The sequence below is a fragment of the Anabas testudineus genome, chromosome 1, assembly GCF_900324465.2.
Source record: "Anabas testudineus chromosome 1, fAnaTes1.2, whole genome shotgun sequence".
NCBI classification, from domain to species: domain Eukaryota; kingdom Metazoa; phylum Chordata; class Actinopteri; order Anabantiformes; family Anabantidae; genus Anabas; species Anabas testudineus.
This window is the reverse complement of record NC_046610.1, coordinates 26189949-26208879: the sequence shown is the minus strand read 5'-3', so window position 1 is coordinate 26208879 and position 18931 is coordinate 26189949. Positions and strand designations below refer to the sequence as shown.

Genomic DNA, 18931 nt, shown 5'->3' with positions numbered 1-18931 from the left:
GTCAGCTGAGAAGTGCTGCTGGATAAAGGGGAGATCATTACACGAATGAATATAAATCAAATCCGCCCGAAATTAAAATTGAACTGAAACCAGCAGTAAATGCCCAGGAGGCGTCTAAATGAGCCACTTTTCAACGCGTATTTGCGCTGTAAAAAGGACAAGACAGTCCGTGTCTATGTCTCTCTCAGCGCTGCCAGTCACCCTCAGATCTCAAAAGAGAAAAAAGAAAACACAAAGAAATACATTTGTTCTTCTGTCTCAAAATGTCTAATCAACTAATCTATAGCTTTGCTGTTGCATGTATGTATAAATGGAATAGGTTTGTTAAATAAAGAATTGTTTATTGTAATTTAAAAGATTTAAAACAAAATATTAGGGTGCAAAATCTGTAATTTTTACCAAAATGGGCTGAAAATATACAACTCTGTATATTACAGTGGAAAATAACATTTGGCATTTACTAAAACGCCACCTTCACATTCAGCTGTGGATTCATTCAACATTCTACAACAGGGTTGCTGGTCCTGGTACAGTATACAGGTGCATTAGATAATTAGGTACTTTCTATTAACTGTGAATATGTGTTTTTCTACTTTTGTTTGGCACAGTGACTTAATTAAAGTTCAGGGTTTTTGGACAATGTGTTTCAACTGTTTTGAAAAGTGATGTAAAGAATAGAATCACATTTGAAGGAAACGTCTGCAGTGCTAAGAAGAAAATGATGAAGATCAAGTGGATCCTGGATTCATTAAATAAAAATAAAATGCTCTTTATATAAATCAGTTTGAAACTATGCCTAATGTTCAACTTAAGAATTAAAGGTCATCGTTTTTTAAGTTTATTTGATTCTCAGAAGCAGCATTTCTTTCCTACTGCTGCTGTTTATTCCTCACCCACAGGATAATGATGGAGTGGTAGTAGTAGTAATAGTAAGAACTGACACACACAACATGCGTCAGAGCAGTTGAGGTTGAGTTTAATCGAGCATGTGAACTTTAATTGAACGTGATTTTTGCTGACTCTTCCATTTGAGCTCTTTATTACAAACCCAGTGTAAACCCTGTTGAGGGCTGGGGACTGACGGCTCACAGTAAAAGTAAGTTAAGCTTTTTCTCTGTCAGTTATTAAATATTTTCAGTTTGAGGCTCATAGTTAACCTATTGTGTTCATTAATCTTAGCTGTGCAGGGTCTGTAAGACACCGACACAGGTCTGATATGATTAGCAGCTGACTTCATCACACTCGTTTTTACATTAGATTCACTTACTGCAGCAGGGTTAGCTGCTACCTCTTTATATTGTACATCTGTTGATGGCAAGGCATGGAGATTAATCTATGTGCAGATAACCTGTGTATAAATGTGCACCTTATGTTTTTACATTTACATTTACATTTAGTAATTTAGCAGACGCTTTTATCCAAAGCAAGAGATGTGAGAATGAAAGGGTAGAAAAGTTTTTTTTTTTTTTTTTTTTATTTAAGTGCAAAGGAAGATGCGGAAGAGTTCTGTTTTTAGCTTAGTTTTGTAAAGATTGCTGGTGAGGTGGCGTAGCGTGCAGAGATAGGCAGCTCATTCCACCATCGTGGGATCACTGAGCTGAACAGTTTTCCTTGGTGTCTGTTTCCTTATGTCTTATATATTTCCACTATATACTGTTTAACCACGGTGTAACTGTATTTCTATAGTGCACATATATTAATATGTAATGTTTTTATCTAATCCTTCCTTTGTTGTCCCTCTGCTTATGGTGCTGATGGTAGAGTATGCAGTGACTCATATTTGCATGTGCCATTCATATATTTGATTTGTCAGTTATACTGTGTCTAATAGTGTAGTAAATGGTTTTTCTTTTCTAAACTTTGTCACTTATCTTTGATTAAAATTGTCTTTATCAGTTTGTTCTGATTAATTTTATAAGAATACAGGGCTTTAAATAACATAAAGATAAGGACATCTGGATCTACAGTAGATGCTTGTGGCATCCTTCACACTCCTTTTGTACTGTGTGACATTGAGATCAGTCCTGATGTCATCATAATACAATCAATGCAGGTCACATGTCTAAGAAAACTAGTTTGTATGTAAAAATAAAATGGTTTCATATTATTGTATAAATTATAACTTAGTCCACCCCTGGCAAAGCCTGTTGGTATAAAACCTCAGTCCAGCAGTACCAGCTCCAGTCTGACAGAAGCTCTCAGCGCTGACAGGTGGCTCTTTTAGAATACCCTCGACTGTGCTCTGTGTTGTCCCCCAGTGACTGAGCGGTTTAACGGGACTGTGTCCATGGAGAGTTTGTGGACAGGGGCAGAGAAGTGGCTGGTGGTGGCTGTGCTGGGACTCCAGATGGTCATGGGAGTTTCAGGAAATTGTCTTGTTCTGATCGTCAAAGCCAAGGTACAGTGAGAAGGTGTAGTTGTTTCTAATATCAGTGAGAGACCATAAAGGAGTATGGTTTAAAGGAATTAAATGCTTGTGAGAAGACAGATTTTGATGTGATCCTAACACATCCTATTCTTCTTTTACTTTCAGTGCAAGGGTCAGTTCTGCTGTCGGTATTGGCTTCCATTTGTCAGTCTCACCATGTCAGATTTAGGTATAATTGACACCAACACTGGTGATTCCTTAGTGTAACCACCTTAATATTTCATTTCAGTATTGTAACACACGTATCCCAGTGTTTAATATATCATACCTGATCATCTTTGTTGTGAAGGCTGCTCCCTCCTCATCATCTCCAGCTCCCTGTTTGCCATACTGACAGGGGGTCAGATGTCACCGTGGTGCGAGGTCGTCAGCCTGCTGAAATTCACCTTTATCACCTCATCTATAGGGAGCATAGGTACCACAGCTGTACGCCTACATTTACATTTATTTATATAGTGCCAAATCACTGTAAAATTAGTCACCATGTTGAATCTGGAAAATACAATCAAACCTTACTGGAGGTTGTACTAGTACTAGGCTACACTGAAATTTCAAACTCATATCATTATTTGGGTTATTAGTTATTAGTTATTTCACATTTAAATGAATAGGGAAGTCAAGGGTAAAAACATTGGATTGCTGGTTAATCTTGACTACATACACAATATTTGTTGTACGCAATGGGTATATTTGTCATTACTCTATACTTACATTTTACAGATGACAGCAATTATGGCTACAGTTAAATAATTTTAGTAAAACTTGACAGTCTGTTGTGTCATTTTAAATTAGTCAGTGAAAATCAAAGAAGGTGTTTCTGTTGAATCAAAAATCAAAAGCAAAGTCTGACTTTATTTTTTTAGGTGTTTATTACTTTTGTCCGAGAAAATCACCAGCAAATCTTTCTACGTCTGTAGTGAAGCAGAAGTAGTAGTACTGAATTGAATTATTTAAGTACAAGTATTTTCATATAATACATGATCTAAGTTTACTTGTACACTAACAATAGTGTTCTTCTTTACAGCTGTCCTCTGTGTGCAGCGGTTGATTGGCAGGGCCTCCACAGGAAGTGCCCTTTTTGTTGTCATGGTGATAGCATGCTCAGCTTCTTGGATGACAGGGGTGGTGTTTGGGAGCGTCCCTGTCGTCTTCACCTGGATCAGGTACGGTGTTTAATTAACAGTGTTCCATTTGTCGTTTTTGTTTTGGGAAACCACAATTCTTACATCCCTCGATCAGACAGTAGATGTCCTCATCCACAAACAGGAAGCAAACCAAAAACACACAGTTTAAGTATCTTATGAATACAGTGTCAGTATGACAAGAGTCCATGTCTTTTAAACTCCATGGTCCCCAAATCTCAATAAAAGTGTCGACAGAGTCAGTTATGTTGAAGACTTAAAATGCCTGTATGAAAACAAATCAAACTGAAATAAACTGGAGACACAATGCAAACCTCTATCTGTATTTGCTTTCTATGCATGTATGGACTGGAACAAATCAGTAACAGTTACACTCAAAATATTTCAAACTCCATTGCATTACGTGTACAGGCAAAACTCTCAGCTGTTTGCAATGAACACTAACCAAGAGCTGGGTTAGTTGAGTTCAGTCAAACGCCTGAAGTGTCCACCAGTTTGTTGTTGATTGCATGTTAGAAATAGAGCAAAGTAAACAAAGTTAAGAGATTATTGTCTTTCACAAACAAGGAAAAGGATACAGAAAGAAAGACACTGATTGTTCTGTTGGAAACACTTCAAAGTTAAAGGAGCAGTGGCTCCACTATCTGGACAGCTACTATACAGGTTGTGTTATGCTCAGTTATTCTCCATCCCGTCTTCTTCCTCCTCCAGGTATGATCCCGCAGAGATGCTGTGTGCTGTCTTCTGGGAGAGCAGCTACTCAGACATGTTGATCTATATCCTGTGCGTGTTCGCCATCTGTATCTTCCTCCCCCTCCTCCTTATCTGCTTCTGCTCTCTGCTCAGGTTCACCAGGTTCTGCTCTAATGACAACAGGTAGACGATCTGAGACACATGATAATGTTGAAGTGATCTACAAGTATAATAACTGACGCTGTTTAAAGATGCATTCCAGAATCTTTGACATTTGCTAGATTGACATTAGTTTAAGGTGAAGTTTGTGGTCTTGTAGGAAACTCTTCACCAAGCAATAACATGATAAACAGTTCATGATTCAGTGTAGTCAGTTCTGCCTCGAGACTCATTTCAGGAATATGGTTACACTGTTTAACTGACATCCTGACAGATTGTTCTCTGGGTCTGTCAGGTCCAATCAAAAGTCATTAGCATTCCCACTGGCCTGATTGTAGTTAAAACCATTCAAGTTACTTCATCAGTCCAACTAACTGCTAGTTGCTGAATTTAGCAACAGCTGTAACCACAGCTTTGTGAGTAAAAAGGGCCTTTGAATAATTGTTAGACATATATGAGTCAATTTATTATTTATTTAACACCGGAGCACAGTCCTACTAAGTGATAATAGAGCAATGCTCTGCTACAGGAAGCAGGCTGACTGTGCCATGTCTCCTCTTTGTCTCAGAGATGATGAAGCAGATCTGTCTGCAGTCACTCCTCTGCTCGTGTCCTCCTACATGCTCTGCTACACTCCCTTTGCTGTATCTGAGGTGACTTGTGCACTCACTCACTATAAAACAACATAGCAGCTTGTATCTGCATGTCCACAGTTGGAAAAGCCAAAGAGCAAACACACACACAAACACACACACACTCCTACATCGATTTTAAATCTTACTTTCTCTCCACCCACCAATCAGCTGATCCTACTGGGTAGGCTGGACCTGTCAGCAGGACCTAGTTGGTTAAGGACGTTGTCATCAGTGATGTCGTACCTGGACTGTGCTGTGAACCCTCTGATCTACTGCTCCCACCAGGACTTCAGGGAGGCAGTACTGGGCCTGTTCGGGATAAAGAGGAAACATCCATCAGAGCCTGTTCTCACTGCTGTCACTACACATGAGCTGTAAACTTATTGTACTTTAACAGAAGAAGCCAACAATAATATACATTTCAATATACGATAACTAATGATAAAAATTTCTTTTTTTTTCCTGTCTAACATGAGAACGGTAAAGAATTAGGCTTCACAATCTGTTTGCTGCATTGTGTTTTTGTTGTAATGCAGTTTCTAACCTAGAATTAATAATATCCATTCATTATCCATTGTAACAGTTTTTCCTGTTAAGGGTCACATGGGTGCTGGAGACAATCCCAGCTGTCACTGGTTGAGAAGAAGGGTACACCCTGGACAGGTCGCAACTTTATCACAGGACTGACATTTAGAGACAGAAACACTCACACTCCCACTTATGGGCAATTGAGTCTGTAATTAACCTCACATGCAAGTCTTTGGACTGTGGGAAGAAGCTGGAGTACCCTAAAAACCCATGCAGACACAAGGAGGACAGGCACCAGCAGATTAGAATAAATAATCATCTAAGAAGAAATAAGAAATAAACCCTTATCAGAAGTCTTCAGTGGAGAATCAAACCAAAGATTCCTCTGAAAAACACAAGTTCTTTATTTCTCAGCCAGAAATGTTTCACATTACTGCAAGTTTCCATCATCATGACTGTTTAATAAAAACTGTAAAAAAGATCCATATTTGAGGAAATCTACTAGCACAGACTCATATTTGTCATTAATTTACTGAGTGAAGTGACAGTTTTCCATAAAACAGAATGACACTGTGGTGGCTGTGGATCAATAGGTAGAGTAGTTGTTTGCCAATCACAGGATTGGTGGTTTGATTCCTGGCAGCCATGTCACATGCCAAAGTTTGCTTGGGCAAGATACTGAACCCCAAGTTGCCCCCGGTGAGTCAGGTCAGCTGCATAGCAGCTCTGCCATCGGTGTGTGAGTGTGAATGGGTGAATGAGATGCAGTGTAAAGTGCTTTGAGTACCAGCTCAGTAGAAAAGAGCTATATAAGTGCAGAACATTTACATGCAGATTTGCAAATTTCATCAATCTGTATTTTACTCACAATAGAACATAAAAAAAACACATCAAATGTTTAAACTGAGAAGATTTTATATTGAAGAAAAAAAAATTAAGGTGATTAGGAAATTGATGGATGCAACGTGTCTAAAAAAGTTGGGACAGAGGTAACAAAGCTAAGAATTATTAAATAGTATTAAAAATTTTGGAGCATCTAAAAACATAAAATACAAACAAAGAAAAGCTAGGACTGTTAAGCATATCAGCCAAGAATGAAACATTTGTCTCTCATAACCCGAACATTTATAGACTGTTGTAAAGGAAAAGGAGATGCTACGCTCCTACCTGTTGTTTAGATTTCTATTGTATTATTTCATTTAATGTTTAAGTTTAACGACACGCTATTGTCTGCAGTGCATTATTTAGGCTGTATGGATTGTATGACAGAATGTAATGATATGATTATTTTGTAAAGAAAATGATTTATTGTTGGAACAAATCAAGCACTATTACCAGATATCAAGTCATAAGGAGGTGATTGGGGTGGATAAAGGGTGTGCAGGACTGTATGACTACATTGTGTGTGTGAGATTCCTAACTTGTATGCTCAGCAACATGTTGTTTTTGTCAACAAATCTCTAGTGAAACATTAAAATGCTTAAAGCTAAATTTGAATGAGATTTGTATGAAACTTATGCAGCAGCAACATAGAAACCAGAATGTTGACTGTGTCCTTTCCTGAAGATGATTACCACCCACCGATCAAAGATCGTTGTCAGGCAAGGAGCATTAGTGTAGGGGAAAATAGCCTAAGACTTAAATAAAATGCTACTTAAGTAAAAATATGATACAGAAAATGAAAAAGTTAAATGAAGAAAAAGGCTTGATTGATTCAATTGTACTGTTACACAGTTACTGACTATTATAAATCAATCTACTTATTTTCCTGTTGAACTGATTGCTAACTTGTTTTGTAAATATTGAGTTTATATATATATATATAAATGGATTTGGTCCTTCTCCCTGACATCACAGTGTCAGTCCCTCTTCCTGCGGCTCCTCTGAGTCACAGCTGTCAGGAAACAGAAGCTCCAGTGAAACTGCAGCACGTCGCACACTTTGGACCAGAAGTGACCCGTGAAGCGCTGGAAGAGCCGGACCCGGCCGAGCCAGTGGTCCAGCAGCTTCAGCAGCACGAAGCCCGCGCACGACAGGACCCCCAGCACCAGGTATCCCCGCGTGCGACCGTCCCCGTGCGCCGCTTGCACGCGAACAGCCTTGTATACTGCGAGGGCCACGTGACAGCCCAGCGCCACCTCGAAGCCGCGCTCGTGCGCCAGCGCCAGACCGTAGCTGAGGAGAGAAGCCAGTTCGAGCGCGGCCGCGCGCCACTTCGCCGGCCCGCGCTCTATGACGCTGATCCACACCGGAACCCACGCGAAGATCGGCAACGTCAACCACTGGTCGAGCACGGCGGGGGCGCGCCGCAGCACAGCCAAGCGCGTCCACTGCACAGGACCGTAAAAGACCGCCATGAAAGCGAAAACCTGTCTCATGTAGCGGCTCTGTTCCGTTTCTGTGGCGTCTCCGCGCCACACTAGCCAGTACAATCCCATGACGATATAAGCCAGGTTGACCACACAGCTGCACGGCATCGCCAGGAAAGCGGGAAGAGAGTCCACGCGCTTCTCTGCATAGTGGTCGTATGACAAGTCCACTGCAACTGAGTCGAACAGGCTGGTGTTCGCCAAGACGACACACAGCGCGAAGACAAGCGACACGTGAAGCAGAGCCGTGTTCATAACTGGACTCTGTCCTACACTGAACACATGTGTGGACCGACGCTGCAGCTTTATGTCTACTGTCTTCACTGTGGGGGGCAAAGGTCGCAGCTGGTGCTGTTCCACTCTCACAATCACATGGTAGAAGATAGAGGCTTCGGATTGGCTGCCTTGCTGATGACGTGTGGGGTTTATTACCGAGAATGTTGGAAATGATCATTTCCTTTTCTTTAAGGCAGTGGACTCCTCACTTTACATCACTTTACCTCACTTTACATCACTTTACCATCACTTTACATCACTTTACCTCACTTTACATCACTTTACATCACGTTACCTCACTTTACATCACTACATCACTTTACATCACTTTACATCACTTTACCACTACATCACTTTACCTCACTTTACATCACTTTAACTCACTTTACCTCTTTTACATCACTTTACATCACTTTACCTCACTTTACATCACTTTACCTCACTTTACCTCACTTTACCTCACTTTACCTCACTTTACATCACTTTACCTCACTTTACCTCACTTTACATCACTTTACCTCACTTTACATCACTTTACCTCACTTTACCTCACTTTACCTCACTTTACCTCACTTTACCTCTTTTACATCACTTTACCTCTTTTACCTCACTTTACCTCACTTTACATCACTTTACCTCACTTTACCTCACTTTACATCACTTTACCTCACTTTACATCACTTTACCTCTTTTACTGTACCTCACTTTACCTCTTTACCTCACTGTACCTCACTTTACCTCACTTTACCTCTTTTACCTCTTTACCTCTTTTACCTCACTTTACCTCTTTTACATCACTTTACCTCTTTTACATCAATTTATCACTTTACCTCTTTTACATCACTGAGCACTCTCAGTTGTGACCTTAGAGTAAACTTCCATAGTTTCTTTGGTTGTCTAAAGCTGCTTTGTGACAGTGTCAGTTGTTAAAAGTGCTATACTAAAGAAATGAATTTAATTTAATTGAATTTATATCAGCAGATTCATCTTGTGGAGACAAACTCTCTAGAAAGATCTTCATAGCTTTCAAATGTTCTATATGGAGCATTTCTATGCTGTAAATTCTCATTTAGGAATTTTGTTGAATCTTATATTTTTTTAATTAACATAATATCCAGGTTTTGTCTTTTCAAGCTAATGGTTTATTTAAATTTAAAATTTAACATGGTTTATTTATTTAGGCTGTATGGATTGTATGACTAGTAAGCTTGTGTGTGTGAGATTCTTGTATTGTAATAATGTATATGTTCAGTAACACATTGTTTTTGTTTTCAACAAATCTTCAGTGAAACATTGAAATGCTTAACTCTAAATTTGAATGAAATTTGTATGAAACTTATAAGTAAAAGTATAATATCGAAAATAAACTCAGTAGTAAAGGACTCAATGAAAAAAGGCTCCTTGATTGATTGATGCACTGTTAAACAGCACCACAGTAACTGACTATTTTAAATCAATCACTGATCATTTTCTTGACCTGGATTGGTAATTTGGTTTGTAAACATTCAGAAACAAGTTTTGACTTGAAGTTTTTAACTTAAATGTTGTATCAAATGAATCAAAAAGAAAAGAAGTGTTTTGTCTGTAAATTTTTTCAGCAGGCATCAATTAGGAGTTAAAGGTTTTCAAATATTATTCTTTTACCTTTTTGTAGAATTGAGACATGGTTGATGGCAGAAACTTGCTGGAAGATTCTGCCTGGTGAAAAGCGTGTGTCAAAGTGTATTAGGTTGTGCTTGTCTATTTTTGGAAACAATGTGAACCATGAGGAAGGTTAGTTTTGAATTCAGGTCCCACACCTGTACACAATTATTAACCACTGGGAGCAACTTAATATGATGGTTTCATACTAAATCTGACACAACCAAGTTAGCGGCAGAACTATGTTTCTTTCCCTCAGTTTATAAGAGTAATTAGGAGTTAGTTTTACTACTGTTATATGCATAAGTTTACTGAAGTACTAAAAATGTTCAGTAAATTAAAATGTTAAATCAAGCAAGCTGTACACAAACACCACTGTAGTGAAGTAAGTTCAAAGAGCTCCCTGACTTGTTGGAGAAATTAGCAAATCTTAGTTCACTTAACTAAGATAAAAGTTTACACAGTGAGCAATATTTAATCAAAATAGTGTTTTGTTTTTAAAAGAAACACAATGCACTGATGAAATTGTTCAGCCGCCCTCAGACACAACTCACATTTTACAATGTAGTTATTTGCAGTCACACTATGTGTTCTATCAGCACCTGCAGAGACAGCAATATGACATATGAGACATGAACCATTAGTTTTACAGACATGTCTGACATGTATGCAGCATGACACATGTTAAAATATGTTCACACATGCCTGCTCTACACTGTCCCAGCAATACGAGAAGTCATTTTGTTTTGGAAGTTTTTGAAGCCCCCTGGACAAAGAGGGGTCTCTCTAAAGAGTAATAATAAAAATCATAACATTAAAAAATAAGAAACAAAACAACAACAGACAAAACAAATAAAACAGTCAAAAAAGTGCATGAAGCAGAACTGGTTTTCTAAGTCTGATTACACAACATGAGGAAATCGTGAGACAGAAGGAAGAAAAAAGAGAAACAAGGAAGAAAAAAGAGAAAGGCTGGAATACACAACACAGACTAAAGGAGACATAAACTCAGGTGGCAGACTGACAAAGATATATTGTTCAAGGAACACACACAAAGAAAGACACTTCCTGACTAAAGAGAGAAAAGTGGTAAGAGACTGCACTTTTATTACGAATAGTTAGCACGAATATACTGTGAAATAAACTGGAAAGATAAATTAAACTTTGTGGGTGAGCTTCGTGAGATTGGGATGTTGCTGCAATAGACTATGAGAAAAGAAAATATGCATTATTAACTAGAACATAGTTTTCCATATACCCAATTCAGATGGTGAAACGTTGTTTGTTTAATTTTATTATTAATGTATATATTGTATTGTTTTGTATTTGTTTATGCAATAATGTCTTATGCATAAATGTAGTAGCTGGTGTAGTAGCATGCTACCAGAACGGTGTGAATGAAAAGTATTAAGATGGTATACAGGATATGTTCATAATTGTAGATTATCAATTCATGTTTACACAGACAAACAGATACTATAATATCCCGTCTATAGCATTCATTGTTTCTGCCCTAATATTGAATCTTGCAGTAACAGCATCCAGTTTTGTTACTACAGTGTTATAAAAGTGTTTTTTTGTGGTTATGTTCAGATGCTCACAGTACTTGGTTAGAGTCAGGAAAAGATTGTGGGCTGATTGAAAAGACACATTTAACAGTCAATCACTTGACAGAATGTCTATTAAACAAAACCTCAGTCTTTCTAAGTTAAACTGTTTCAAAATGTTGGTCCCACACACCCTTTATCCACCTCAATCACCTTCTTATGACTTGCTATCTAATTAAATTCTGTATAAAAACATGATCAACATCATTTTTTAGGACAATGCTGAGTCTTTCTCTCTGTCTCTCTCATCAGCAGCAGCACTTCCAGACACTACATGGATACATTTAGTGACACTCAGAGAACCCGTGGACAGAACCACACATGCTCAAACATGTCTCACACACAATCTTTGGATTTGGGAGTTTATGTGCATATTGAGAATAACTTTGATGGTTCTCTACTGAACACACAATTGGAAGAAGCAAATGATTACCAAGAAAATAATCAAACTGAATGTCCAAACATCAACCTTCAACCTGAAGTGCAAAACAACAATAGAGAACTGGTTGAAAAGGACTCGAAAGAGGAGCAATACAAGAATCCCATTGCTAGATCAGATCCAGATCTAGTCATTGGTACTGCTGTGGGATTGAAAGATTCCACGTCTGCTGTCATTTCTCAAGCGGATAACCTAAAATCTCAGCGGCCTCTTTCCATGTTAGTGTGTCCTCCACCACTACCTCCCAAGAACTACAAAAGATCAAGTGCATTTGAGAAACCTTTAGTCCAGAGCCCTAATTTGAAAGTCTTTAATGAGGTGAAACCAATGAACTCACAGACATGCCAGATGTCTTCTCTGTTGTGTGGAGTTAAAGAAAACAACCAATGCTCAGATCTTGCCAATGGTAATACAATACCTGACATTCACAACATCGGCACATTTGAAAATGTGCTAAAGATGGAATCAAAATACTCTCCAAAACCTTCTCCTCCTCGTTATAAACCGCCTATAAAACCTCCACGGCTCAATAACCCAGCATGGCCTGAGACAGAAGGCAGAAAGCAGACAAGGAAGCAAGAGGTAGAACAGAGCAAAAACAAAGAGAAGGTGGGAGACAGGGACAACAAGCACCAGCAAGATCTTTCTGAAAGGAATGAGAAGATGGAAGAGAATGAAGAAACATCTGGAAAGGAGAGTCATCTGGATGATGGTAAACTGCTTCAACAGATATTTACAGAGAAGGAGGAAGGTGGAGAGGATGGACAGAGCAGAGGGAAGGAGAATGAAGATCCAAGTGAAGAGTTGACTATTATGGAGATGACTAATAATTCAACTCTGCTACGCCCAGATGAAAAACCTGACACGGCGATGACTAATGGAACGTATAAAACCACAATTTCAGCAAAACCAGAATCAACGATTCCACTAAAGCCCTCACCAAAACCACGTAGAAATGATCCACCAATACCACCTATCAAACCAGCACATCTCTCTATTACCATGAGGGCTGTGATAAAAAAGCAAAGGGAGAGTTGGAAGCAAGAGGAGGAACAGTGGAGGGATAACTTGTTGGACGAGGAAACAGATGAATATAAGGAAGAAGGAAATGAAGAAAGTAAAGATCCCAGAGATACTGAGATGACCGCTGCAACCATGACAGAAACGTCTTCTGAACTAGAAGATACAGTGAAGGAGTCTATCCCTGACTCTTCAGTGAATCAGGAGGTAGAGTTACCAAGTAAAGCTCAAAGATTCAGCCTCATGTCCCCTTATAGAAACAGCCCAAAGCCATTAAACACATCAGAGAACCAAACTCTTCTTCAGTCTCAGCTGCCGGGGACACAGCAGCAGAACCGAGAAGATGAGCAATTCAACCCTGGTCGTCTTCCCCAAGTGGCTCCTGTTCGTGTCAACGATGTTGGTGTAGACTCAGACGTGGAGACCCTCAGATTGACGGAAAACTATGAAGACATCCATTTGTCTATGCCAATAAATTCTAAATTGTCGTCTAAACATTTGCAGACAGCTGAGCTGTTAGAGGATACCGAGGAAATTGATGAGACTGTTGTGGATGGAGAACTGAGGCAGACAAGACATAAACACAGTGCAGGAAGAAGGATGATAAACTTTGCCAAGAAAATCGTGTGTAAATTGAAAGAGGCAAGAGATGAAAAAAGAAGATTCATAGTGGAAGAAGGGGAACTGGACGGTACTGAAGTGACACAGGTATGTTTCTTTAGATCAAATCTTACTGCCCCCTCATTTTAAAACTTGAGTTTTTCAGGAAAAGTCTGCGTCTTGGTGGAATGTCCAGTTTTGCATTCTCAGTTATCCACAGTCCTTAGAAGCAGCCAATCAATACAACCATAGCTTCCACATTAGAGACACTGTCAAGAACTATGTTGATTGGGGCAAAGCTTCATCTACTATGCTCTACAACATAATCCTATAAGGATTAATTCCTATAAGGTTTACAAAGGTCAGTGCTACAAAACAATTATGGCTTTGATTTCGAATCCCGGCAATTTGATTTAAAGAAGCAGTCTTGATTATACTTTAGTAATGTCCTCATGCAGCAGGAAAATGTCCATGTCTTGTCAATTTGGTTTCAACAGTTTCCTTTGACCCAGGTCTGTGTCAACAGGGCTTATTAAGGTTTATTCAAACACACTCCTGCTTTCCCAAAGCCAAAACACATTGTTTGTTATTCCTTTGAATTTTCAAGCAATTATTCTGGTTTCTTTGAATTAATACATGTGATTATGAAAAATCTTTCTCTCACACACTTCACAAACTGGAAAACTGAAGGACAAATCAGTGTAGTATTAAACTCTTCAAAAATAAAAAGACATGTTGATTTTGAAGGATGATACGGGACACTGCGAGGAAGAAAGGATGTGTGAGGAGGGGGAGATAGAGTGGACGGATGAAGATGCTTTGAGCCAATTAGCAGTGACAGAGACACAGAAGAGGATTAAAAGAAGATCTACAGTAACTGACAGGTGAGCAAATAAATTCAGTTCTTCCAGTGTTAAAATGCTATTTTTATTTCTTCCTTGACTGAATTAATCAAATTAACTGACTACAGGCTGTTAGTGCAACCAAGCTCAAGTTCAAAAAACAAGTCCAGTTGGACTGAGAAAAAGATACTGATGAATATGTTAAAGTTAAATTATCACACACAATACTAACACTATTCACTACTATGTCAGTGTCCCCTGCTCAAACCAGTGTTTCCATTCTGGAGTAAATTCAACATCAATTTCAGAAATGATCTGTGGAACTAGGTCCTCAAATTGTTGTGCATTTAGTGCACCTGGATCAAGGCTGGGGAACAAGGGAGGTAAGTAACCATCAATAGTTTCAAAGGGGGTCATACCTGTGGCAGCAGAAGGCAAGGCGTTAAGAGCCTATTCTACCCAGGCCACACTCTCCGGCCAGGTGGAGGGGTCCTGGCTGCACACAAGATGGAGTCCAGCTTCAAGCTGCTGATTTGGCCTTTTGGTCTGGCCATTGGATTCCGGATGGAAGAGAGACTGAGGGAGATACCCAAGAGGTGGCAGAACTTTGACCAGAACTGGTCGGTGAACTGCGGTCTCAAGTGCTGAGAGTGGGTGTAGGAGTCCCGCTGGGCAATGTCTGGGGCCTCATTACCTGCACAGTCTGGGCAAACTGCAACAAACCCCTTGGTGTCAGGAATCAATGTTGGCCACCAAAAGCATTGTCTTACAATGAAAAAAGTCTGAGAGACCCCAGGAAGACAGCATGACACCCCTGAAGTACTGAAGCCTCCAGTATGTAGAGCTTCCCATCAGGACACGAGGATGGTCCAGACACAAATTCCAGGACACCCGAGAGGTCCTGCTCGATACCCAGATGGGTTGCTCCAAGGCGTGCTGAGGAGAGGAGGATGAAGCCCGAGTCTACGTCATCTAGGGTTGATTCTCTTAGAGTGAAGACATCTTCTCTCTCTCCTCTCTCTCCTATGGCGAGACCAACCCAGTTGCACAGGTTCGGGAGGTATCTCTCTTAATTACACACACACACTGACTCATACTTTGTCTTATCACAGGTTACTATCACGGTTCAGGGAAAAGTAGGGGAGATTCCAGCATCATCAGGAAATACACTGCTTTGCTAAAAATAGTCACACATAACATTTCTTGGACTGACTTTTGCTTTGATTACAGCACATAATGCCTGTACCTGTTTTATTAGTGAAATCCAGGTGCAGAGTTTTCTTTGGAAAACTAGTGTTTGTCACTGCTTTCTTTTCTCTGGCTAATTTTATTTTTATTTTTTATTTTATTTTATGTATCAATAGGAAAGTCCCCCCCCCCACCCCCTCATATTTAATTATGCACACACATGCACACAGGAAGTTACAACCCTGGGAACTCCTGCTATGCAGGTGGAAACACTGGTTCTACAACCAATTGATGTGTTTTTGCTGCTGGTTATCATAATGGAGAAACACCTTCAGACCAGGTGCCACACTCTTTCATTACAATGAAAACAGAGTCGTTTATTTAGACCCAGTCCCACATAAACAATCCTGCTGCCACAAATAAACACCAGAGACCAAATATTGACTCATCCATTTCATCCAGTTCAGTGATTTGAATCTCATAAACCCACATTTTGCTCAGCAGTCCTGGCTCGTCTTTGTTGTATTTTATGTTTCCAGATGCACCAAATATTTACCATCTGTGACAGGTCTGGGCTGCAGGAAGACCACTTCAGCACCACAACTCCTCTCCACTGAAGCCATGCTGATGTCATAGATACAGTGTGTGGTTTAACACTGTCCTGCTGAAATATTCAAGACCATCATATGCTTCCCTAAAACTTGAATATATCCTTCAGCATTGATGGTGCCTTTCTTTTCCAAGCTGTCCATTTCCTGGGCACTAATGCCTAGAAGAGGGCTCAGAGAAGAGGGCAGTGTTTCTGCATATTTCTGTTCATATTTGCTGTTTTCTTTGCATGATAGAGCTTTAACCTGTATTCCTGCGTTCACAGACAGTAATTTGGGGAAATATTTCTCAGCACATACAGTGATGTCCATCACAGGATCAGATCTGTGTTGTTAGAGATCACAGATACCTAATATTGTGTCAGCGTTCTCACTTGCAAACAGAGATTTCCAGATTCTTTGAATCTTTTGATGATATTATGAACTGTAGATGATGATATATTTAAAAGTGTTCTCAATTTGACATTGAGGGATATTAGTCTGACATTGTTTATTTGTAGACACAGTTTTTTACAGATTGGTGAACCTCTGTCCATCTTTTCTTGTAAAAGATTCTCTAAGAAGTTCTTTGTTTACCCAATAATGTCACTGATCTGTTGATAATTACCCTCTTTAATTGTCAGTACCATTTACCAGCCTTTTTAGAGACGTGCCATCACTGTCCTAATGAACTTTTCTTCTTGAAATGTAATTTTTTTCTGTTTAAACACTTGGTTTGTGGGTTTATGAGATTTGCACATCATTTCTTTATGTTTTTATGTTGACGTTACAGCTGTTCAACTGTTGGGGTTGGAACATTGTTACTGATGTTATTCTCGACAATCATGTTCACTTGAAGTAGCAGTAGTACCATAACTGGTCAGTTCTGTCAGTTTCCTTGTAAAGTTTCTTTACACATCCACCTTTGTCGGTTTTATCGAGAGCAACACTGTGAATGTGTCAGTCGTCCTCTCTAACAAACTAAAACTATGAACCTGTAGCCTGTACACCTGTAGTGTAGCAGTTCACAGATGACGGAGCTGTTTTAACATGCTGTTCTGTCTGTGATTGTCTCTCAGTCTTTTCGGCTCCTTCAGAGTGAGCAGTCCAGTGAAGCTGGTGGCTGAGCTGCTGTCAGGGGAGGAGTGGTCACCGTTCCTGAGCACAGAGAAGAGCTCCACACCTGACTCACCTCCATGCCAGACGCAGTTAGAGGACACAGCACAGCCCAGTGAGAACCTCCAGATTACCTCCAGTGATGAACTGGACCTTGCTCCGGACATGACTAAAGGCAGTCATGTGGTGTCAGGGGGGGAAAATGTCTATGAGGACATCAACCTATCACACGTTAACACAGATGAGCAACAGGAGGTGAACACACCCCCCTGTACCACCACCCCTGAGATACTAACGGAGAGTGATGCAAATCAGATGAGTAAGTATAAGCAGGGTGATGTGTGTCCACCACAGCGACACACCTTTCACCCGCTGTGATCTCTCTTCTGTCCATCCTGGCCTTCAAAAAATGTCCTTATGCAGTGTAAGCCATGGGGAACAAAAAATAACTGAGGTTTTATGTAAATGTTTCCTCACCTGTAAGTCGCTTTGGATAAAACATCTGCTAAACGACTAAATGTAAATTAAATTAAACTTAAACTTACATTCTAAAGCTTATTTGAGGCTTGATCCTTTTTGTGCCAAATTCTCCAGACCAAACAGCAGTGGTAGAATTTTTCCTCCACAAACCAGTCAGAGCTGGAGCAGCTCTAACAGTAAAATGCTACTGAACCACTGGGGACTCCTGATTGATCAGTTTGAATCTTGTGAACAGGCCTCAGGACCAAAGACATTTACGAAACAGTGGAGCTGATCCAGCCTGCAAAAACACAAAACCACTTCACTGATATTAAGGTTGGCGACAGGTTCAAAACATTGAGTCATTTCCATAGACTGTGTTCCACAGTTTAATTATCACATTCCTTCTTTCTGTGCTAGTCTCAGGGAGTTCTGGACAGTTCAGTTCAGAAGTATCTCATCAAGCTATGCAAGAAGAGGTTAAGCAAACAGCGAAAACAGAAGAAGCGTCGGGGGAGAAGCCACGGTCAGATAGGCATCTCTCTATATCACCTCTGCAATTTCTTTCTATACGAGAGAATGTGTGAAACCTATGTGAAGAATGACACAAGTCTGGTTTTGAAGCAGATGCATCGTCTCTGTCACAAGTCTTCATCGCCTCCATCTTCTACTCTGTCCCACCAGCAGGTGGGGAAGAGGAGCAGCTCTCCACAATCAAAGTTAGTACAAGATACTTTTGCTTTACTACTCTGATTAATCATCTTCAGCCATTTGATGTCTTGTGTGTGTGTGTGTGTGTGTGTGTGTGGCAGTGTGCAGGAAACAGTCCGACAGCTGTGGCCAGGACAAATGAAGCTACGAAGGAAGAAACCTTGCAGAGAGCTGCACACCCAAAGGAGGAATGAGGAAAGTAGAGGATGCCGTTTAACAGAAACATTTAATAGAAACATTTATATGTACAGTGTGAGCTACACACACACACACACACACACACACACACGCTCTTTTTAAATATACTTTACATTTTGTATTGCCTTTTGTACAACAAAACAACAGCAATAAAATGACATTGCACAGTGTGTTTTTGAATGTGTGATCTTGTGAATATGCATTTCCACACTCACTGTCAGGCCTTATTGAGGCTTGGATGAGAGAATAGAAATATCAAGTGCTGTAAGTGTTTTCATTTCAGTTAGTGGACA

At 39.8% G+C, this 18931-nt stretch overlaps 3 protein-coding genes across 4 annotated transcripts; 2 read left to right on the top strand and 1 right to left on the bottom strand.

Annotated features, from left to right (window-relative positions):
• Positions 1 to 2347: 2347 nt before the first annotated feature.
• Positions 2348 to 5647, top strand: si:dkey-9i23.8 (visual pigment-like receptor peropsin). Its single transcript, XM_026360373.1, has 7 exons — positions 2348 to 2398; positions 2534 to 2597; positions 2718 to 2843; positions 3453 to 3591; positions 4282 to 4446; positions 4991 to 5075; positions 5226 to 5647. The coding sequence occupies exons 1-7, from the start codon at positions 2348 to 2350 to the stop codon at positions 5433 to 5435; spliced, it is 840 nt and encodes a 279-aa protein (XP_026216158.1). The 3' UTR covers positions 5436 to 5647.
• A 707-nt stretch (positions 5648 to 6354) lies between these two features.
• tmem187 (transmembrane protein 187) lies at positions 6355 to 8533 on the bottom strand. The gene has a single exon (XM_026360900.1). It carries the CDS (start codon positions 8207 to 8209, stop codon positions 7445 to 7447), a length of 765 nt encoding a protein of 254 aa, XP_026216685.1. The 5' UTR covers positions 8210 to 8533; the 3' UTR covers positions 6355 to 7444.
• A 2309-nt stretch (positions 8534 to 10842) lies between these two features.
• On the top strand, positions 10843 to 18733 carry LOC113161240 (putative uncharacterized protein DDB_G0292292). Of its 2 annotated transcripts, none has more exons than XM_026358715.1 (8): positions 10843 to 10960; positions 11731 to 13645; positions 14285 to 14421; positions 17234 to 17589; positions 17986 to 18065; positions 18150 to 18255; positions 18357 to 18448; positions 18542 to 18733. In XM_026358715.1, exons 2-8 carry the CDS (start codon positions 11753 to 11755, stop codon positions 18632 to 18634), a joined length of 2757 nt encoding a protein of 918 aa, XP_026214500.1. In that variant the 5' UTR covers positions 10843 to 10960; positions 11731 to 11752; the 3' UTR covers positions 18635 to 18733. The 2 variants fall into 2 exon arrangements, with proteins under 2 accessions (XP_026214500.1, XP_026214498.1); XM_026358713.1 differs by having other exon boundaries at positions 18354 to 18448.
• The last annotated feature ends 198 nt before the right edge of the window (positions 18734 to 18931 follow it).

What these genes read in the sequence shown, in the direction of transcription:
- si:dkey-9i23.8 (XM_026360373.1), top strand. Translation starts at nt 2,348, where the DNA reads ATGGTCATGGGAGTTTCAGGAAATTGTCTTGTTCTGATCGTCAAAGCC. An exon ending in TCTCACCATGTCAGATTTAG is followed by an intron (nt 2,598 to 2,717) that starts GTATAATTGACA and finishes TTTGTTGTGAAG; the next exon opens with GCTGCTCCCTCCTCATCATC. An exon ending in CTCCCTTTGCTGTATCTGAG is followed by an intron (nt 5,076 to 5,225) that starts GTGACTTGTGCA and finishes CCCACCAATCAG; the next exon opens with CTGATCCTACTGGGTAGGCT.
- tmem187 (XM_026360900.1), bottom strand. Translation starts at nt 8,209, where the DNA reads ATGAACACGGCTCTGCTTCACGTGTCGCTTGTCTTCGCGCTGTGTGTC.
- LOC113161240 (XM_026358713.1), top strand. Translation starts at nt 11,753, where the DNA reads ATGGATACATTTAGTGACACTCAGAGAACCCGTGGACAGAACCACACA. An exon ending in AGATCTACAGTAACTGACAG is followed by an intron (nt 14,422 to 17,233) that starts GTGAGCAAATAA and finishes ATTGTCTCTCAG; the next exon opens with TCTTTTCGGCTCCTTCAGAG. An exon ending in ACCACTTCACTGATATTAAG is followed by an intron (nt 18,066 to 18,149) that starts GTTGGCGACAGG and finishes TTTCTGTGCTAG; the next exon opens with TCTCAGGGAGTTCTGGACAG.